The sequence below is a fragment of the Anser anser genome, assembly GCF_964211835.1.
Source record: "Anser anser genome assembly, chromosome: 12".
Taxonomy (NCBI): Eukaryota; Metazoa; Chordata; class Aves; order Anseriformes; family Anatidae; genus Anser; species Anser anser.
This window is the reverse complement of record NC_139733.1, coordinates 10,414,603-10,428,923: the sequence shown is the minus strand read 5'-3', so window position 1 is coordinate 10,428,923 and position 14,321 is coordinate 10,414,603. Positions and strand designations below refer to the sequence as shown.

The following is a 14,321-nucleotide window of genomic DNA, read 5'->3' as shown; positions in this document are numbered from 1 at the left end:
CCACTTGATGCCAATCAACCAGAACTGAAACTGCTTCTAAATTAATTGACCTTTCCTCATCTACCACTCTCACTTTATCAGTCTGTTTCCCTGTACTCTGGTGCTGGAAATCCTGTGAGAAGTCACTTTGTTGGGTTCCAGACAAAGACAGTCACCTGGAAACCCACCCAACTAATCCTGATAGGCCTCGTAAAATACCTAATTCCAGTAGACAAGGCACTAGAAGCTGAACAAAATCTAAAGTTTTTACCCTTTGTAGGAATGACTTGTGCACAACAAACTCCACCACAGAGCCAGTTACTTGGTAAGGAAAGGAACAGAAATAAAGAACAAGAATACAACCAGCTACAAAAAGCAGGTTGCGCTTCTATTCTAAATTGCAGCAACAATGCTTAGTCTTTAAAAGCCATTAATAGGAACCCAAAATTTGAATTGAAACCATATCAGCATTTGGATACATGCTTTCATCATGTATTTGAGCCTGTTTAAAGCATTAACTTCCAATTTCTTTGAAGTTTCAGCTTCTGGTTAAATGGAACGAACTGTCTTCAGCAGTTGCTTTTTACTGTAATTTCTCTTAAAGGTGAAAACAAGCAGCAGAAAATGCCTGAAAAAAAGTTCCAGCAGCATTACATTGTTTGCATTTCCACGGGCCAACACATCGATAGAAGCGTTCTCCTGCCCTGACCTTCACAAGAGGAAAAAAAAAAGATTTGAATATGAATAGGCATTGTGAAAAATGTATTGCACTGTGCATTTACACCCTAGTTTAGACAAGAACAACTTGTCCAGGAAGACACACCCTACATGAAACTATTATGCAAGTGAATGGCATTATTCAGAGCTGAGGCCAAATCTCCACCTCCCTCTCCTTGGACAGGAGGACACCGTACACCTACAGCAGCTACGCACTTAGCCCGAGACGAGCAGCAAGATGCCTTCTGAAGCTCAGAGCTTCATTACTTATCTGATGGTTTTGTAATTACAAGTTGTAGCAGGAGGATCTAGAAGACCATGGCTGGATTTGTACAGTGTATTGACACTATGGGTTTCTTCTTCTTCCCGTTTGCAATGCTCAGAGAAGCACTGTTTTCTCTCAAATTCTTCACAGTGCCACTGTCACTCAGTTCCTGGGGCAATGAATTTCCCAGATAACTATGTATGAGAAAACACCTTCAAACAACGCGATTTCTCAAGGGCAACAGAAACACTTAGTTGCCATCCTAAGGGGATGGCTGCCTTGGAAGACCATGAGTCCTTTCACTGGAGCAGCTTTTCCTTTGGTTTCACATTACTGGGCAAGGTAAAAGGACAGACCATTCTTCACGTTCATCATTCATAAGCAGACATTAAATGTAAGCCAAAAAGACCAGTGCACTACTCTCCCCACAAACGTACCGCTGCAGGTTTTGCGTGTACGTGAGCGCTCTTTTGTTCACAGAAAAGCTCTTTAAAATCAGACGACAGAGCAGCGCCCTTCAGGAGGGAGGGCCTGAAAGAACAGGAAGCCTCCAAGCGTCAAGCAACCGCCAAACCCCGTCCCGTGCCCAGGCGTCAAACTTTGCCCGTAAATCGGTTGGAAGGGGAAGAGCAGAACAAAACGAAGGGCTTTTCCTCCTCACAAAGACGACGGAGACGTGCCGCAGCGTGGCTGCAGCAAGGGCCTGCACGGCAGCAGCGAGGCCGGGAACGCGGGGCCTCCCCGCCTGCCTCATAGTGCAGCGGGGACATCCCTGGCGAGACAGCCCCGTTGCTGAGGAAACCAGGCTGATTTTCACAAAGCCACGCTGACTGAAAGCGACAGTGGGAATGGGAGGAGAGCCCCGAGGGGAATTCACCCACAGCAGCCAAAAAATACAATTTTGGTTAAAAATCAAGCGAGGGAAGGGTGCTTATTGCTCATCCTTGGAACAAGAAGGACGCTGTGGTGGCTACAGCAGTACCCAGCAGTGGGTCCTGTGGCACTGCAAGGGGGATTTTAAGGTCCCTGCATCCCCGAAACACACAGTCGGTTTGATCCGAAGCAGGCCACAGGCCTTCGCTGGTCCTACGCAGAACGCAGGTGCGCGAGGCAGCTGCTCCCCATCCAGATTTTAACTGCTCTCCCTTGAGAACAAAACCAAAACCCAAATCCAACCCCCAGCAAAATAGAAACCGACTGCGGTTACAAATCACTACTCCGGTGCTTTCATAAGGGCTGACGGCTGATTCACACCTAGGCAAACTACTCGCCCCAGCCAAAATTTCCCCACACAAGAAAGTTCAGTGGATGTAGAGCATGAGTCACTCTATACCCTGCCACTTCCAAAGAGTTTATGTATTTTAGAAATGCTGTTCAAACAAACAAACAAACAAACAAACAAACGAGTTTTTCTGAGCCCTCCCCTTACAATTGGCTTAATCAATCTGTCCTCAACCCCAGCTGCCTCAGGCCCTGGGGGCTGCCTGAGGGCTTTGCTTGGAAGGCCAGTGTACTTGAGAGGACTCGAGACAAAATCATCCTGGGAAAAAGCCCATGGAGAAGAGCCAGAGCTTGAACTGGCAAGATTTAAGATCTGTGAGCTGTGCAACTTTAATAAGATTGGCTCCTTGGCCCAAACTTCTGAAATAGCTCGCAGAGATAGTACAGTTGGAGTGGTTTGGTTTGTCTCTTTTTTATATTCAGCAAACCAACATTTCTGGTGGGAAAATTAATTTCAATATTTATTTTTCCTGTTAAAATAGGTCACGGAAGCTTCTGTGCAAAATGCCGTATACTGTAAGGATTCAGGAACTAGGAGGCCACACGTAATTTACATGCTGAGCAAGAATTCTCTCCCCTTTCACGCCTGGGGTATTAAAATGCTGGAGCACTATAGCTTAATCTCATTTAGGGAGCTTTGAATCATCTTAGATACTTAGGCAGTCTGTGTAAAATACCCCAATCCACACAATTTCTACGCTCTCATCCAGACAGACCCCACCAGCAGAGCACTCCGGTGATGACCGACAGTTCTCACGGCCTCGCACGTAGTGACCGGAGCCCCCTGCCCATCTCTACCGCCGGCCGCATCTCTGCCGCGCTCCTTCCGTGAACACCACCATGTCTTCTCAAGGTACAAGAGCCACAAAGCACACAGGTCGGACAACTCCACCTTACCCAAAGAAAGGAGGACAGCTACACAGCCAGCTACACTGTTGCTATCTGAATATTACAGGCGATCCTTAAATCTGGCATTCTAAAGAGATATTTGACACGGAAAATTCCACAACAAGGAAACCTATGCACATCATCTGAGAAATGGGAACTTTTTCAGGGTCGAGTAAATAGTAACTACAAAAGCATTTGGGGATGCAACATGGTATATATAATTATGTAAATAAATAAAATGTTTTATTTTTTAAGCTGCCGTATACAGTGAATTGATTAGCACAAAAGAGTCTTCATGTGCACAGGATTCACCTAATAAGTTTCTTAGTTTCACATTGGCTCTTGCTCCCAATGACAGTGGCAGCCTCCTTCATGCTTCCCGTGAATTTAACACAGCATGAAGATAATCTCTTTTTTTTTCCAGTTTAACCGGCAGCAGGCTACCATGACAAGTCACTTATTTGCAGACAAGACTGCTCTTATACAGGGTGCATATGGACAAAAATGCACTAAGGAAAAAAAAATGAAGATGCGCGTGAACCATGATACTCAGGTGTAGCCTTGATTCTTCTGAAATTATAGAAGATGTTATCAGTTTTTTCCAGTCTGAGCATCTTTCTCCACGGTATTACCGTAAGTAAATGAGGCAGAAGTCACTTGACTAGTAGATGAACTTTAAAATTCTTCCTTATCATTCCCTTGCAACTAAAGCTAATTTGCAAAATCCAGTTATCTGGAAGGAGAGTCCCAGCTAGCATGAATCAGCAAGGTTTTCCTTTAGTCAAATGGAACATGAGGATTTAGACTCTACAGGGAGGAGGGAGAGAAAAAAGAAGGGTCTCCTAGTCTAAAGAGGATGTCAGCCGATAAGCTGCATCTGACCCATACACGCACAGTCCGCCTTTAAGCACGTTCCTCAAGGTTGAAGTAAGACGCAAACCTATAACACTTTGAGATCTTTAAGTCTGGGCAAAGACAGGGGAGCACACCTTGATCTGCCAGAGCTTTGCTGCTACACAAGTCAGGGTACAACTTGTGCCAGCTTGCTAGTCAACTGGAAGAGAACACAGTAGGTGCAAAGCTGCAGCTACACAGTATGTTTTGTGAGATGATTTAAGGGTTTTATAGCATTTACCTTTCTGTTTGCACTTTATGAACTGCTATTGAACCTAGTAGGTATTCACTACACATTGTTTTATTATTTCAGACCAAGAATATCTTATTTTTTATTTTTAATTTCTTGTTATATTTCAAATAAGGAGAAAGACCAGTCAAGAATATCAGATCATCAAAGTAAATTGATGAAGTCCACCTTTTTTTAATTAACTAGTCCAACTCATGCTCTGAAAAGTGCCATTCTGGCCCAAATACGTACAAAGTGCTGAAAGACTCAGGTCTTGAATGACTCACTGGTTTAAAAACAATTCTTGTAGCAGCAGAAATGACCCACTTTTTAATCGACTGGATGTTATTTTAGGTATTTTGTGCATGTTTACGTAATCCCTACCAAGATTGGCACTGAAGGATAAAATTCAAGGACCAGTCTCATGCTATCCATATTTTAGGTACTCCTCCATACACTGGGGGCTGCCATTTGACTGGAACTTTTCTGAACTCATGTTCATTTTACACTGTTTCTGGCTTTGATCTACCAACACATAGCTCCTGGAGTTTATTACTCATACTTAGCTGTGTTACTGACACTGAATTTACTGTAGCATGAGATAAACCAGTATAAATAGGCTGCAGGAAACGTGGTAGGTAAGAGGGAACTACAGAATATTTCACTTAAAGTACTAATTTCCTCCTGAAACACACAGTCACTCCAGTAAAGCAAGAGCTCCTTCATCCTGCACAAAACCTAACCAACAATTATACTTGGTTCCCCTGAATTCCCACCACAGCTGTAGCTTAGCACAACATTATTCTTCCTTGCTCTGAAATGTCGAAACGTTTCATTCCTGATCTGGCATAATTTTCTTCTCTTCTAAAAATGCAATCTATAGCATCCAAGATGCTTGTTAACATTTCCTGTTCTACAATCATCAGCCTAAAATAACCTTCACTTTCTCTATATGCATTGCCTGTAGTGTATTTTAAAAGTACCAGCCCTCTAGATAACTTACAAAAGAGATCATTTGACTGTACAGTCTCCTGCTTGTGAGCAACCCTGATCTGACTTCAGGGTATACTAACTGAAAACAGACTATCCAGTGATTAGCTTATGTGATGTAGTGTTATTTAACTTAATCAGAAACATGAAAATTGAGTGAGAGGCAAAAACACAGCTCACAAGACTAAATGAAATTAAGGACTATCTTTCTCCTCAGTGATTCCACTCTGGAAAGCAGAACCACATTCTCTATGTAGTCCTATGTGTGGTTTCCAAGATCCATTACAGGTAATGATTTCTTGCAAAATTTCTCTATTACCTGCTTCCTCCTGAGTACAAAGTTATGCTAATACTCTTGTGGATTACAGTAGAGACTCCTACTCTATTATTATCATTTATATCATTCACCAAAAGTACCTTAAAGCTAAAAGAAAAGGAGCCTGTTCATTTTAGTGTTTGCTTTTTGCTTTGTTTAATGACTGGGCTTCACCTGTTTGTCTTCAAATCAGCAAATCACGTACCCATTGTTAGCATTTAGCAGCACAGGACATTTTCCATGAGGCAGGTCATTGCTTAGCTCACTATTTGTTCTAGAGGATAAGACCTGTGAACTAGCAGGTCCATTCATATGTACTCCACCTTAGTCTGAAAGTCTCAGAACGACTGGAAGACAGACACGGTATATGGCATGTGTACACTGTGCTTAGGGAAGAAGCAACTTCTGTAACTACTTTACCGTTATTCATGTGAGTTTTCATATCAAAAGTATCAAACTGCTCATAAAACAATGCACTTTGTTTTCCTGAAGTTGCAAAGATCTTTGTTTTGCTGCTATGTCTGAACTGACCTTCCTTTTCTTCTCCTGGAAAGAAGCAACATCTTTTTACCGAAGCTGAAGAGTATGCCAACATGTAACACTTCTTACATCCTGAAACATCCTGAAAACCGCAGAAGCAGAAAAATGCCAACAACCCAGCAAAAGAATGGTCTCTAGCTCCTATTTCTTGATCCCACCTTTCTGAGCTCTTTCTACCATCTTTCGCAAAAATAAGGTAGGTACATTGAAACATTATTTTGACAGCAATTAGCAGGAATTTGTACAAATAAAGAAAAAGCGAGGGAAAAGAACAAAGAGCTGGATTTTTTTTCCATGGGAAGACAAGGCCCAGGAGCCCACATTTACCCTCACAGGTAGTCAGCTATTCCAGTTTCCTCTCCCTAAAGAGGGAGGAGTGGGGAAAAACAGCACAGAACACCCAGGCTGATGACAGTGGTAAAGCAGCAGGGGTTACATTTTAGCCCCCAAAGGTAAAGTGAACAGAAGAGGGCAGGCTGGCAAAGAAAAGATAAAAATAGAAGTGACTTGACTTCACTTGACTGCTATTTCTGGATCAAATACAGAAAGAGATACGAGTTTTTCTATTTGCAAGGAAGAGATGGACCAAAACACAGTCGCCTTCTGGAAGGCCAGTCCTGCAGACCAGTTTTGTTTATGCTTCTACCCTTCTAAATCCCAGTGTTCTCCCTATTTGCAAACAGTGCTATTCAGCCAAAATGTCATTATGTGTCTGAGTAAACAGATTAGGTTTTCCGTAGCAGGACAGCAATGTGTGTGGCATTTCAATCTAACAGAAACAAAGCTGACAACACATTTTTAAAGCGTGTAGCAAATCATAATGCCAAGCAGAGTAAGCTAAGCCACGTAATGCTTTAGGAAAATAACCAAAACCCCGCAGCATCTCTGGGAGGACGTCTTGTGTTTTACCACTCTAAAACGATTAGTGAAATCCTAACTAGTTCCAATTACAGACACAGACTAAAGAAGACAGCAGGACCTCCCAGTTACAGCATGTAGACCTCGACTGAAACATGGCTCTGGAGATGAACGTCTCTGCCTATTTGAGCCCTTTCCTCTTGAGTGTCTCAGTTAAAATTCCTTCCATTGAGTAATTTCTATGCAGATCCTGGCTGTGATGGCTTTGTTCCCATACAAAAAAAAACACAACCAAACAAAAAAAAACTGCAGGCAGAAAGCAGTGCCATCTGCCAAATCAGAAGCTTCTTTAATGGACAAGTTTGTTGTGCAGGGGAACAGACTATCACACTTCATCTTCAGCAGCAGGAGTGATGTTCTTCTTTTCCTGGGAGCAGGTTACAGGGAGCACATTCACACTTGAAGTATCTGTCCACAAATATACACAGATATCAATGGATACTGCACAAGCAAACCTCCAAGAAAAAAAAATATCCATCTAGCAGCCCTTAGTTTTTTTCTGGTCAGCTTGCAAATCAATCTTTACATTTCTCTTTACCTGTCAGACCAGGGTTTTCTTTTGTGACAGCTTCAACAGCCTCCACTTTCTATTCCTGCAAGTAAATGATAACCCAGCCGTCGCACCTAAGAAGTGTGAGCGATTGCAAGGCTGAAACACCAAGGCCCTATTGTCCCTACACAGAGCTGTGCACTGCAGTTGTCTCCGAACAGATTTTTTTCCAAAGTTTCCGTTGGTTTTTTTCATGATGATTTGCTCTGAAGTTCCAGCTGGAGCAGGGTCAGGACTTGCATGGCCCAGTTCAGGTTTCACAAGAAACAACGGCAAACTTCTCTGAATATTTTCATCCTTGCAAATATCTTCAGGGCTAGGAAAAAGACCTTTCTATTCTTGCCAATTAACCAAGCACAGTTTTTATCCTTCCTTGTTGGGTAATCTTCTCATTAGACCATCTTTGGAGAGAATAGCAGATTCTCTCTGGGCTGCTGGCAATTTTGCTTAATTGCATATTTAACTTTTTATTCAGCACTTAAACTCATAACAATGAGAAATACATGCACACAAGCAGCAAAGTATTATCTGCCATTTAAGCTCCCTAGAGCTCTCATAAACATCTTCATATTTCTGTCCATTTTGGAAGACAAGAGCACACATTCCACATCTGGGGGAATGACACACATACTTAACACAATTTCAGTGATATATTAACCATCACTGACAAAACTCCAGTTTGGCAACGGCAAACTTCAGTCTTCAATATATTTTAAAAGTTCTGAAAAAAATTGGCCTAGTCACTCAATGCTAAACAGAAGCTGATGTTAGAGGATCTACTACAGGTTCCTCCTCCCCATCAGGCAGAGGACATTCTGTCATGGCACAGCAACTTTAGTTCTCCTCTCCCACTCCACAGCTCTCAGCACTGAATTAAAACATTTTACAGATGGTAGTATCCAAAGGAATGTATTTCCCCTTGGAAATCTCCCCTCTGGAGAGCTACAAAATTTGTTCCGGAGCACACCTGATGCCACTGGATTGTGCTCTCGAATGACAACTATTTTAAAATGCTTCCATAAAACCTCTGAAGTGTGAATGGTATATAATATGTCCCCAGCACCTGAGGGAATGAGCCGTGCTGGAGATGGTTTATAGTGATTTGGACAATGACCAGACATGCAAAGATCCTAACGAAGTCCAGCACACACGGTCCACGTGGCAGAAGTTTGTACAGACTGCCCAAGCATCACACGCCAGCGCGCTGGCAGTGATGAATTGAAGAGATGGGATGGGACCGACGGTGGATGTTGTGTCCAGCCAGCCTCAGCAATATGAAGAAAACCTCTCTGCCCCACTACGGGTCTGCATCTCGGTTGTGGAGAAATTGCCCCGACAGGTCCAGCACCTTGAAGAACGTATGCCTTCCTCCTCACCCAGACGGAGCAGTATCTCATCCGTTAAGAGTCAGCATTTTCCTGCTCGAGGCAGAGAGTACCAGGGACGCACAGCGCATGGCACCCTGTGGTTTTATCTGCATGACCTTGGCGAAGACATGAGGAAGTGGGATGGTGAAACCTACCTTGACCCTAGCAGCTCAGGTACGTGAACTGCAAGGAAACACAGCAGCCAAAAGGAGTTCTCCTAGGAAAACTGCTGCTATGATTTCTGCTAGAACTTCAATACAAACTGGAGTCAAAGGCAGCCAAGTGCTATTGACATCACTAATGCATTTTTCTCCACCCCTTTGGCAGCAGACTGCAGGCCAGTTTGCTCTCACTTGGAGGGGCCTCCAGTCCACCTGGAGTCGACTGCCCCAGGGATGGAAACACCGCCCTGCCATTTGCCATGGACTGATCCAGACAGGGAAGCGTTCCCAAACACCTGCAAAATGTCAGTGACATCATCGTGTGGAGCAACAGAGCAGAAGGTTTTTGAGAAAGGGCTATTCCGTACTCTGTGATGTCACGCTCAGCAATAAAAGGTGGGAAAGGGGAAGGAGGGGGGGGGCTCTCATTAGGAAGACGTCTGTCCTCCCACACAACTGCCATGCGTATTGAGGCCCTGCTTCCCGGGATGTGGCCAAACATTGCTTGTTGATGGGAAGTAGAGGACTCTTTTCTCTCTCTCTCTGTGCATCCATGCAGCCTTTGCTTGTTTTTTTTCACCCTCTTCCTTTTCCCTTTAATTAACGTATCCTTATCTCAACTCATGAGCCTTTTTTTTTTTCTTTCCAGCATACTTTCTTCTCTTCCTCTTCTTCTGAGGAGGGGAAGTGAGAGAGCGGTTGTGGTGGAATTCAGCTGCCCAGCAAGGTAAAATCACCACAATAGTGAACCTGCTAAACTCTTCAGAAACAGCAGAACAGTTTCCATATTAACTTGAAGGAATACTATCCTTCCATCACAGTATGCTAAGTATGGAAATCAATGTTGATAGCCCTTCAAGTTAACTCACTTGTCCATGAATATTTTAGCAGAAGGATCTGATTAACGGATCACACTTCAGAGCAGCAAAACCCAACGCTCCCCTGGGCAGGTGTGAAACCCCAGTGCTTCCCAGGCTGTTTGCCAAAACTTCCAGTTTCCCTGATGATAAACCTTTGTGAGTCAGCTACACGTAGATAATACACAAACAGTGATAAAGAAAATGAGAGTGCTGGAAACATGTACGTTAATCAGCATGCTACTGTATTATAACCTTTTCTATTTCACCTATTAAAATTATTTTTAATATACAAAGCTACCAGGTATTTCCAGCCTCCTGCATCAGGGTGCAAGAAATCTACTGGGCATGGCAATTCTAGCTCGATAAAGGGAAGACCACATCCAGACCCCGGCAGGCCTTCTGGCTGCCCAGTAACAGATTTGTCCTGCTGGCAGCAAATGCAGAGCATGAGGTTTATGAAGCAGAAGGGTACCCAAAAGTCTTCTAAATATCCTAATTAATCACATCAACTTCAGCAAGAACTCTGTAACATTTCTTAAGGCATTCTCATGACAATTACTTCAACTGCTTTTCAGTCCTGCCATACTGAACCAAGCTAGTTCTCATTTGGGTTAGGTTTAAAAAAAAATATTATTTTTCATTTTTATCATGCGGTCTAAAATCATCAAGGAAATCTTCAGGTTAAAAGCTGCAGAGCGAAAGGCAGGCAAGCTTAATGTTCTCTAATTAGTGGCTACTGGTCCGTTTATTGAAGTTATGCATATCATCATAAATTCCTTCTCATTTTCAGTTAACAGCTAAACTTACTTGCCAATACTGGTGTTGTGTGTGTTTTCCCAGGTAATAAATACCCTTCTGGAATCAGATCACAAAGAAAAAGAGGAGAGTAACAGAGTAAACTGGAAATGCCCCTTAAAAAGCCAAAGGAGATCCTCCTTCCAAAGTTGAATATTTGTGAGTCTGCCTCTACCAGCTTTGCATCTACAATTAATAGTGCCCTTCAAAACAACTTCAAAGGGAGAAAAGCCTGAAGACCAACGGACATTTAAATACTTCCCAGTTCAGACCTATTTCATTGCACAAGATCCAAAACAGTTTCATTCCCAAGTATTGCATAACATATTCCTTCAAAATCTAGCAAGCTTTCTCACAGAACAGAAACTCATGCAGAATTTTCTGGAAAAGACTCAGGTTTGGGCCACTATGCTGTAAGCAATACAAACGTCTCCATGTACTGGAGTTCTTCTTTGTGCAGCCCTCTTTGTGAAATGTGAGGAGCAGAACAAGTAGCTTTTCTGGGGCTTTAAAAGCGAACCCTGGCCTCCAAAACATAAACAAGGGAAAGAAAAAAAAAAAAGAGCCTACATACCTTCAAAGCACATTTCTGCCCTGTCTCCTTGTTGAAACACTCCAGTACTTTGCCATTGATTCCTAACCCTAACACCCGTTTGGAGAGTTTGTAGTCATCCGTAACTGCATGTTTTTTTATCTCTAGTTTGACATGGGCTGCTCCCCCAGGCAAGGATTTCACGATGCTCTTGCTCTCCACGTGGCTCTCTGGCTGGGATTCCTGTTCACCTTCATTTTGTTCCATATCAGGGAAGAGTCTGAGGCTACCGAGATGCCCAGCAGATACCCTGTGGGTTATCCTCTGCAGAGTCCCTCCTGGTGATCAAACCCAATGCTTCAAATAGTCCATTTGCTCGCCATTTAGCCCTGAATAAAAACGTAAATGAGCATTACTATTAGCAACGGATGCGAATTAACTGTGTGCCACCTAACCGCTTTCTTTCCTAGCAAGGTGAGCAAGCACCCAGGAGACCAAAGGCGGAGGGAGGGAGGGAAGGAGGGAGGGAGGTTCCCCTCAGGACGCACACTTGCCCCAGCTGTGCAGCCCAGCTGTCCCACGCACACAGCCGTCGGCCCGCACTACAACTTTCTGCTTTTATTGCCTCGGACCGAAGTCTGTGCGGCAGCACGACGAGACGGCGGCCTCTGCCCCGAGCAGCTTGCAGAAGCACGCTGACAACCTGCCGCCCCTCCGCGCCGTGCCGACACCCGCACGGCGGCCCCAGCGCCCGAGGCCGTGCGGGAGCCACGAGCAGGGCCGCGGGGCCGCCTCACCCCGCGGGGGGCCGCCGGGCCCCGGCCCCTCAGCAGCGCGGCCCCCGGGGGCGCCGGGCCCTCGTCCCCCCGGGCCGGGCCGGGCCGGGCCGGAGCCTTCAGCCCCGCGCCGAGGGGAGGTGGAGGAGGAGGGCAGGATGGCGCTGAGGGGTAGCGAGGCGCAGGGGGCTTGGGCTGTGCCGGGGGGGCTCGGAGGTCGTTACCTGCCCGTGGCGGCGCGGCGCGGCCCCAGCCGAGGCTTCCCGGTGCGGACTCCCGGAGGGCGGCGTCTGCCTGCGCCCGCCCCGGGCAGGTGCGCGCCGCCTCCCCGCGCCCTGGGGCCGCTGAGGGGAGCCTGGCCCCGGGGGTGAGCCCCGGGGGGCCGCGGGAGGCGGCGGTCTGCTCGGCCGCCGCCTCGTCCCCGGGGCGCGCTGGGGGGAGCCTGCGGCCGGTCCCCGGGGAGGGCGAGGGGCAGGGGGGTGCTTAGCGGCGGGGAGACCCTGAGGCACCGGCCGCGGTCCTCGAGTGCCGGGGGCAGCGGGGGCGAAGCGCCCGAGGCTGCCCGCGGGCGAGGCGCGGTGCGAAGGCCTCCTCCCCGGGAGGAGCAGGTTGAAGAAAAGAAATAATAAATGAAACAGAAGAAAAGGGCTGGGAGAGGCGCGGCTGCCTTCCCGGCTGCGGCCTTGTGCCGCAGCGCGCCCGTGCGGCCGCCCCGGGCAGGGAGCGGCCCCGCGGGCAGCCCCGGGGGGCGGCCGGGCCCCGGGACGCGGAGAGGCCGGTGCCCGCGGCAGCCGCCGGCCGTGGCCGTCGCGGTGCGGCTGCGAACCGCTGCGGTGCTGCTGCACGCGACGATGAGTCAGCGGAACGGAGCCGTGCCGCCGGAAAGCGCCCAAAGTTCGCCTGCTTTGCGAGTTAAAAAATACATCTGCCGTTTTACGTAACAACACGGCCTCCGGAGGTCTTGCAGTCAGGGAAATCATTAAAAGCGCTAATGAGCGCTTTCTCCAAGGGATAAAACGTGGCGCGGCCGAACGGGATGCGGGACGCAGGCCGCCGCGGGATGCGCCACCACCGCCCTCCGGCCTCGGCCTTCCCTCCAGGCCTGCGGCCGAGCTGAGCTGCTGCAGGGCCTGGTGCCCCGTCCAGCTCACCTCTTCTGGGCTGGTTAGCCCCAGGGGACCGCGGCCATTTCCAGCCTCACCTCCCAGGGTTTGGCTTCCAGCCTTCTCAGGCTTTGCACCACCTCCAGCAGTGGCAGTCTCAGAGACGCGTGCGTAACTGTAAGCTGGCAGGCTGGAAGCCCTCAGTTAACACCGTGCCGTAGTCTGCAGCTTGCTCCTACTTGCCTTCCCACAGCTTCTGCCTCTACTGTTTATTTGTCCTGGGTGGTGATTTCCTTCTCTTTGCAATAGATAGCTACAGTCCTCCCCCCAGTGCACAGGCACTGGGGGCCAGACCCTTCAGAAAACACATCAGTCTCTCAGCTCTCTCAGTTTATAAATTCAGGAATATTCTCACTCACACTGATTTGTTACTCCCATTCACGGCCCACTTCTTATCCTTCCATGCAACTCCTACAGGGTCTATGGCTGACCAAAGCAAGCAGTCATTACAGTGGCTAGCGCGTTAAAGCCAGGGAAAACATTAGACATGGGAAACTGCCAAAAATCTAAACAGATGTCTACTGAAGGAGTTGCTATTTTTTCACAGTGTCTGCAGCTAAGAATTTCATGAAGAAATTATGACTCCTCCTAACTATTTCAAGAATGAGCTACTCCAAAATAAGATTTGCATGGAAAGAGAGGAGGAAAGATGAGAGGATAAGGCAGGGTTCTTCTGGTTGCAGTTAGCTGGTTCTACACATCTGTTAGGAAGCCTTCTGAGAAGGTTCCTCAGAAGAGTTCAACTGGTAGTATATGAAACAGTTTGCATATCACTGCCTGAAGTGATTCATTCTTGAAAGCTATGCTTATCTGGGTTCAGTACTCGATACTGTCTATATGTGCTTTTAGCAAAGTTCACCATTCTGCCAGCAACCAGTAATAAGCTTAAACATGGCAAAGACCTTAAAAATCCCGTGTGAATCATGGTTAATAAGGCCTTACACAAACCCTCTGCTAATTTCACCCTCCATAAACTTTGAAAAAGCCTTTGCAGCACAGCCCAAGTATCAAATAGCCTTGCAGTAGACAGGGATGACCACAGCTGAGGCAGAAAAAGCAAATATATCCCCTTGTTCTTTGTGTTCATTCTTCTATCTTGG

The 14,321-nt window shown here is 46.5% G+C and overlaps 1 protein-coding gene across 2 annotated transcripts in view; it reads right to left on the bottom strand.

Moving 5' to 3' along the window:
- The window catches only part of MAPKAPK3 (MAPK activated protein kinase 3), a 52,552-nt gene extending 39,849 nt beyond the window's left edge, over nucleotides 1-12,703 (bottom strand). Inside the window, exons 1-2 of one of the 2 annotated variants that reach the window (XM_083795763.1) lie at nucleotides 12,283-12,703; nucleotides 11,325-11,671 (exon numbers count right to left, since the gene is read on the bottom strand). In XM_083795763.1, coding sequence (XP_083651889.1) covers nucleotides 11,325-11,549 — 225 coding nt within the window. In that variant the 5' untranslated portion in view covers nucleotides 11,550-11,671; nucleotides 12,283-12,703. Of the gene's footprint in view, nucleotides 1-11,324; nucleotides 11,672-12,282 lie in introns of those variants that run through there. The other variant, XM_083795764.1, reaches the window with a different exon arrangement.
- Nucleotides 12,704-14,321: the final 1,618 nt, after the last annotated feature.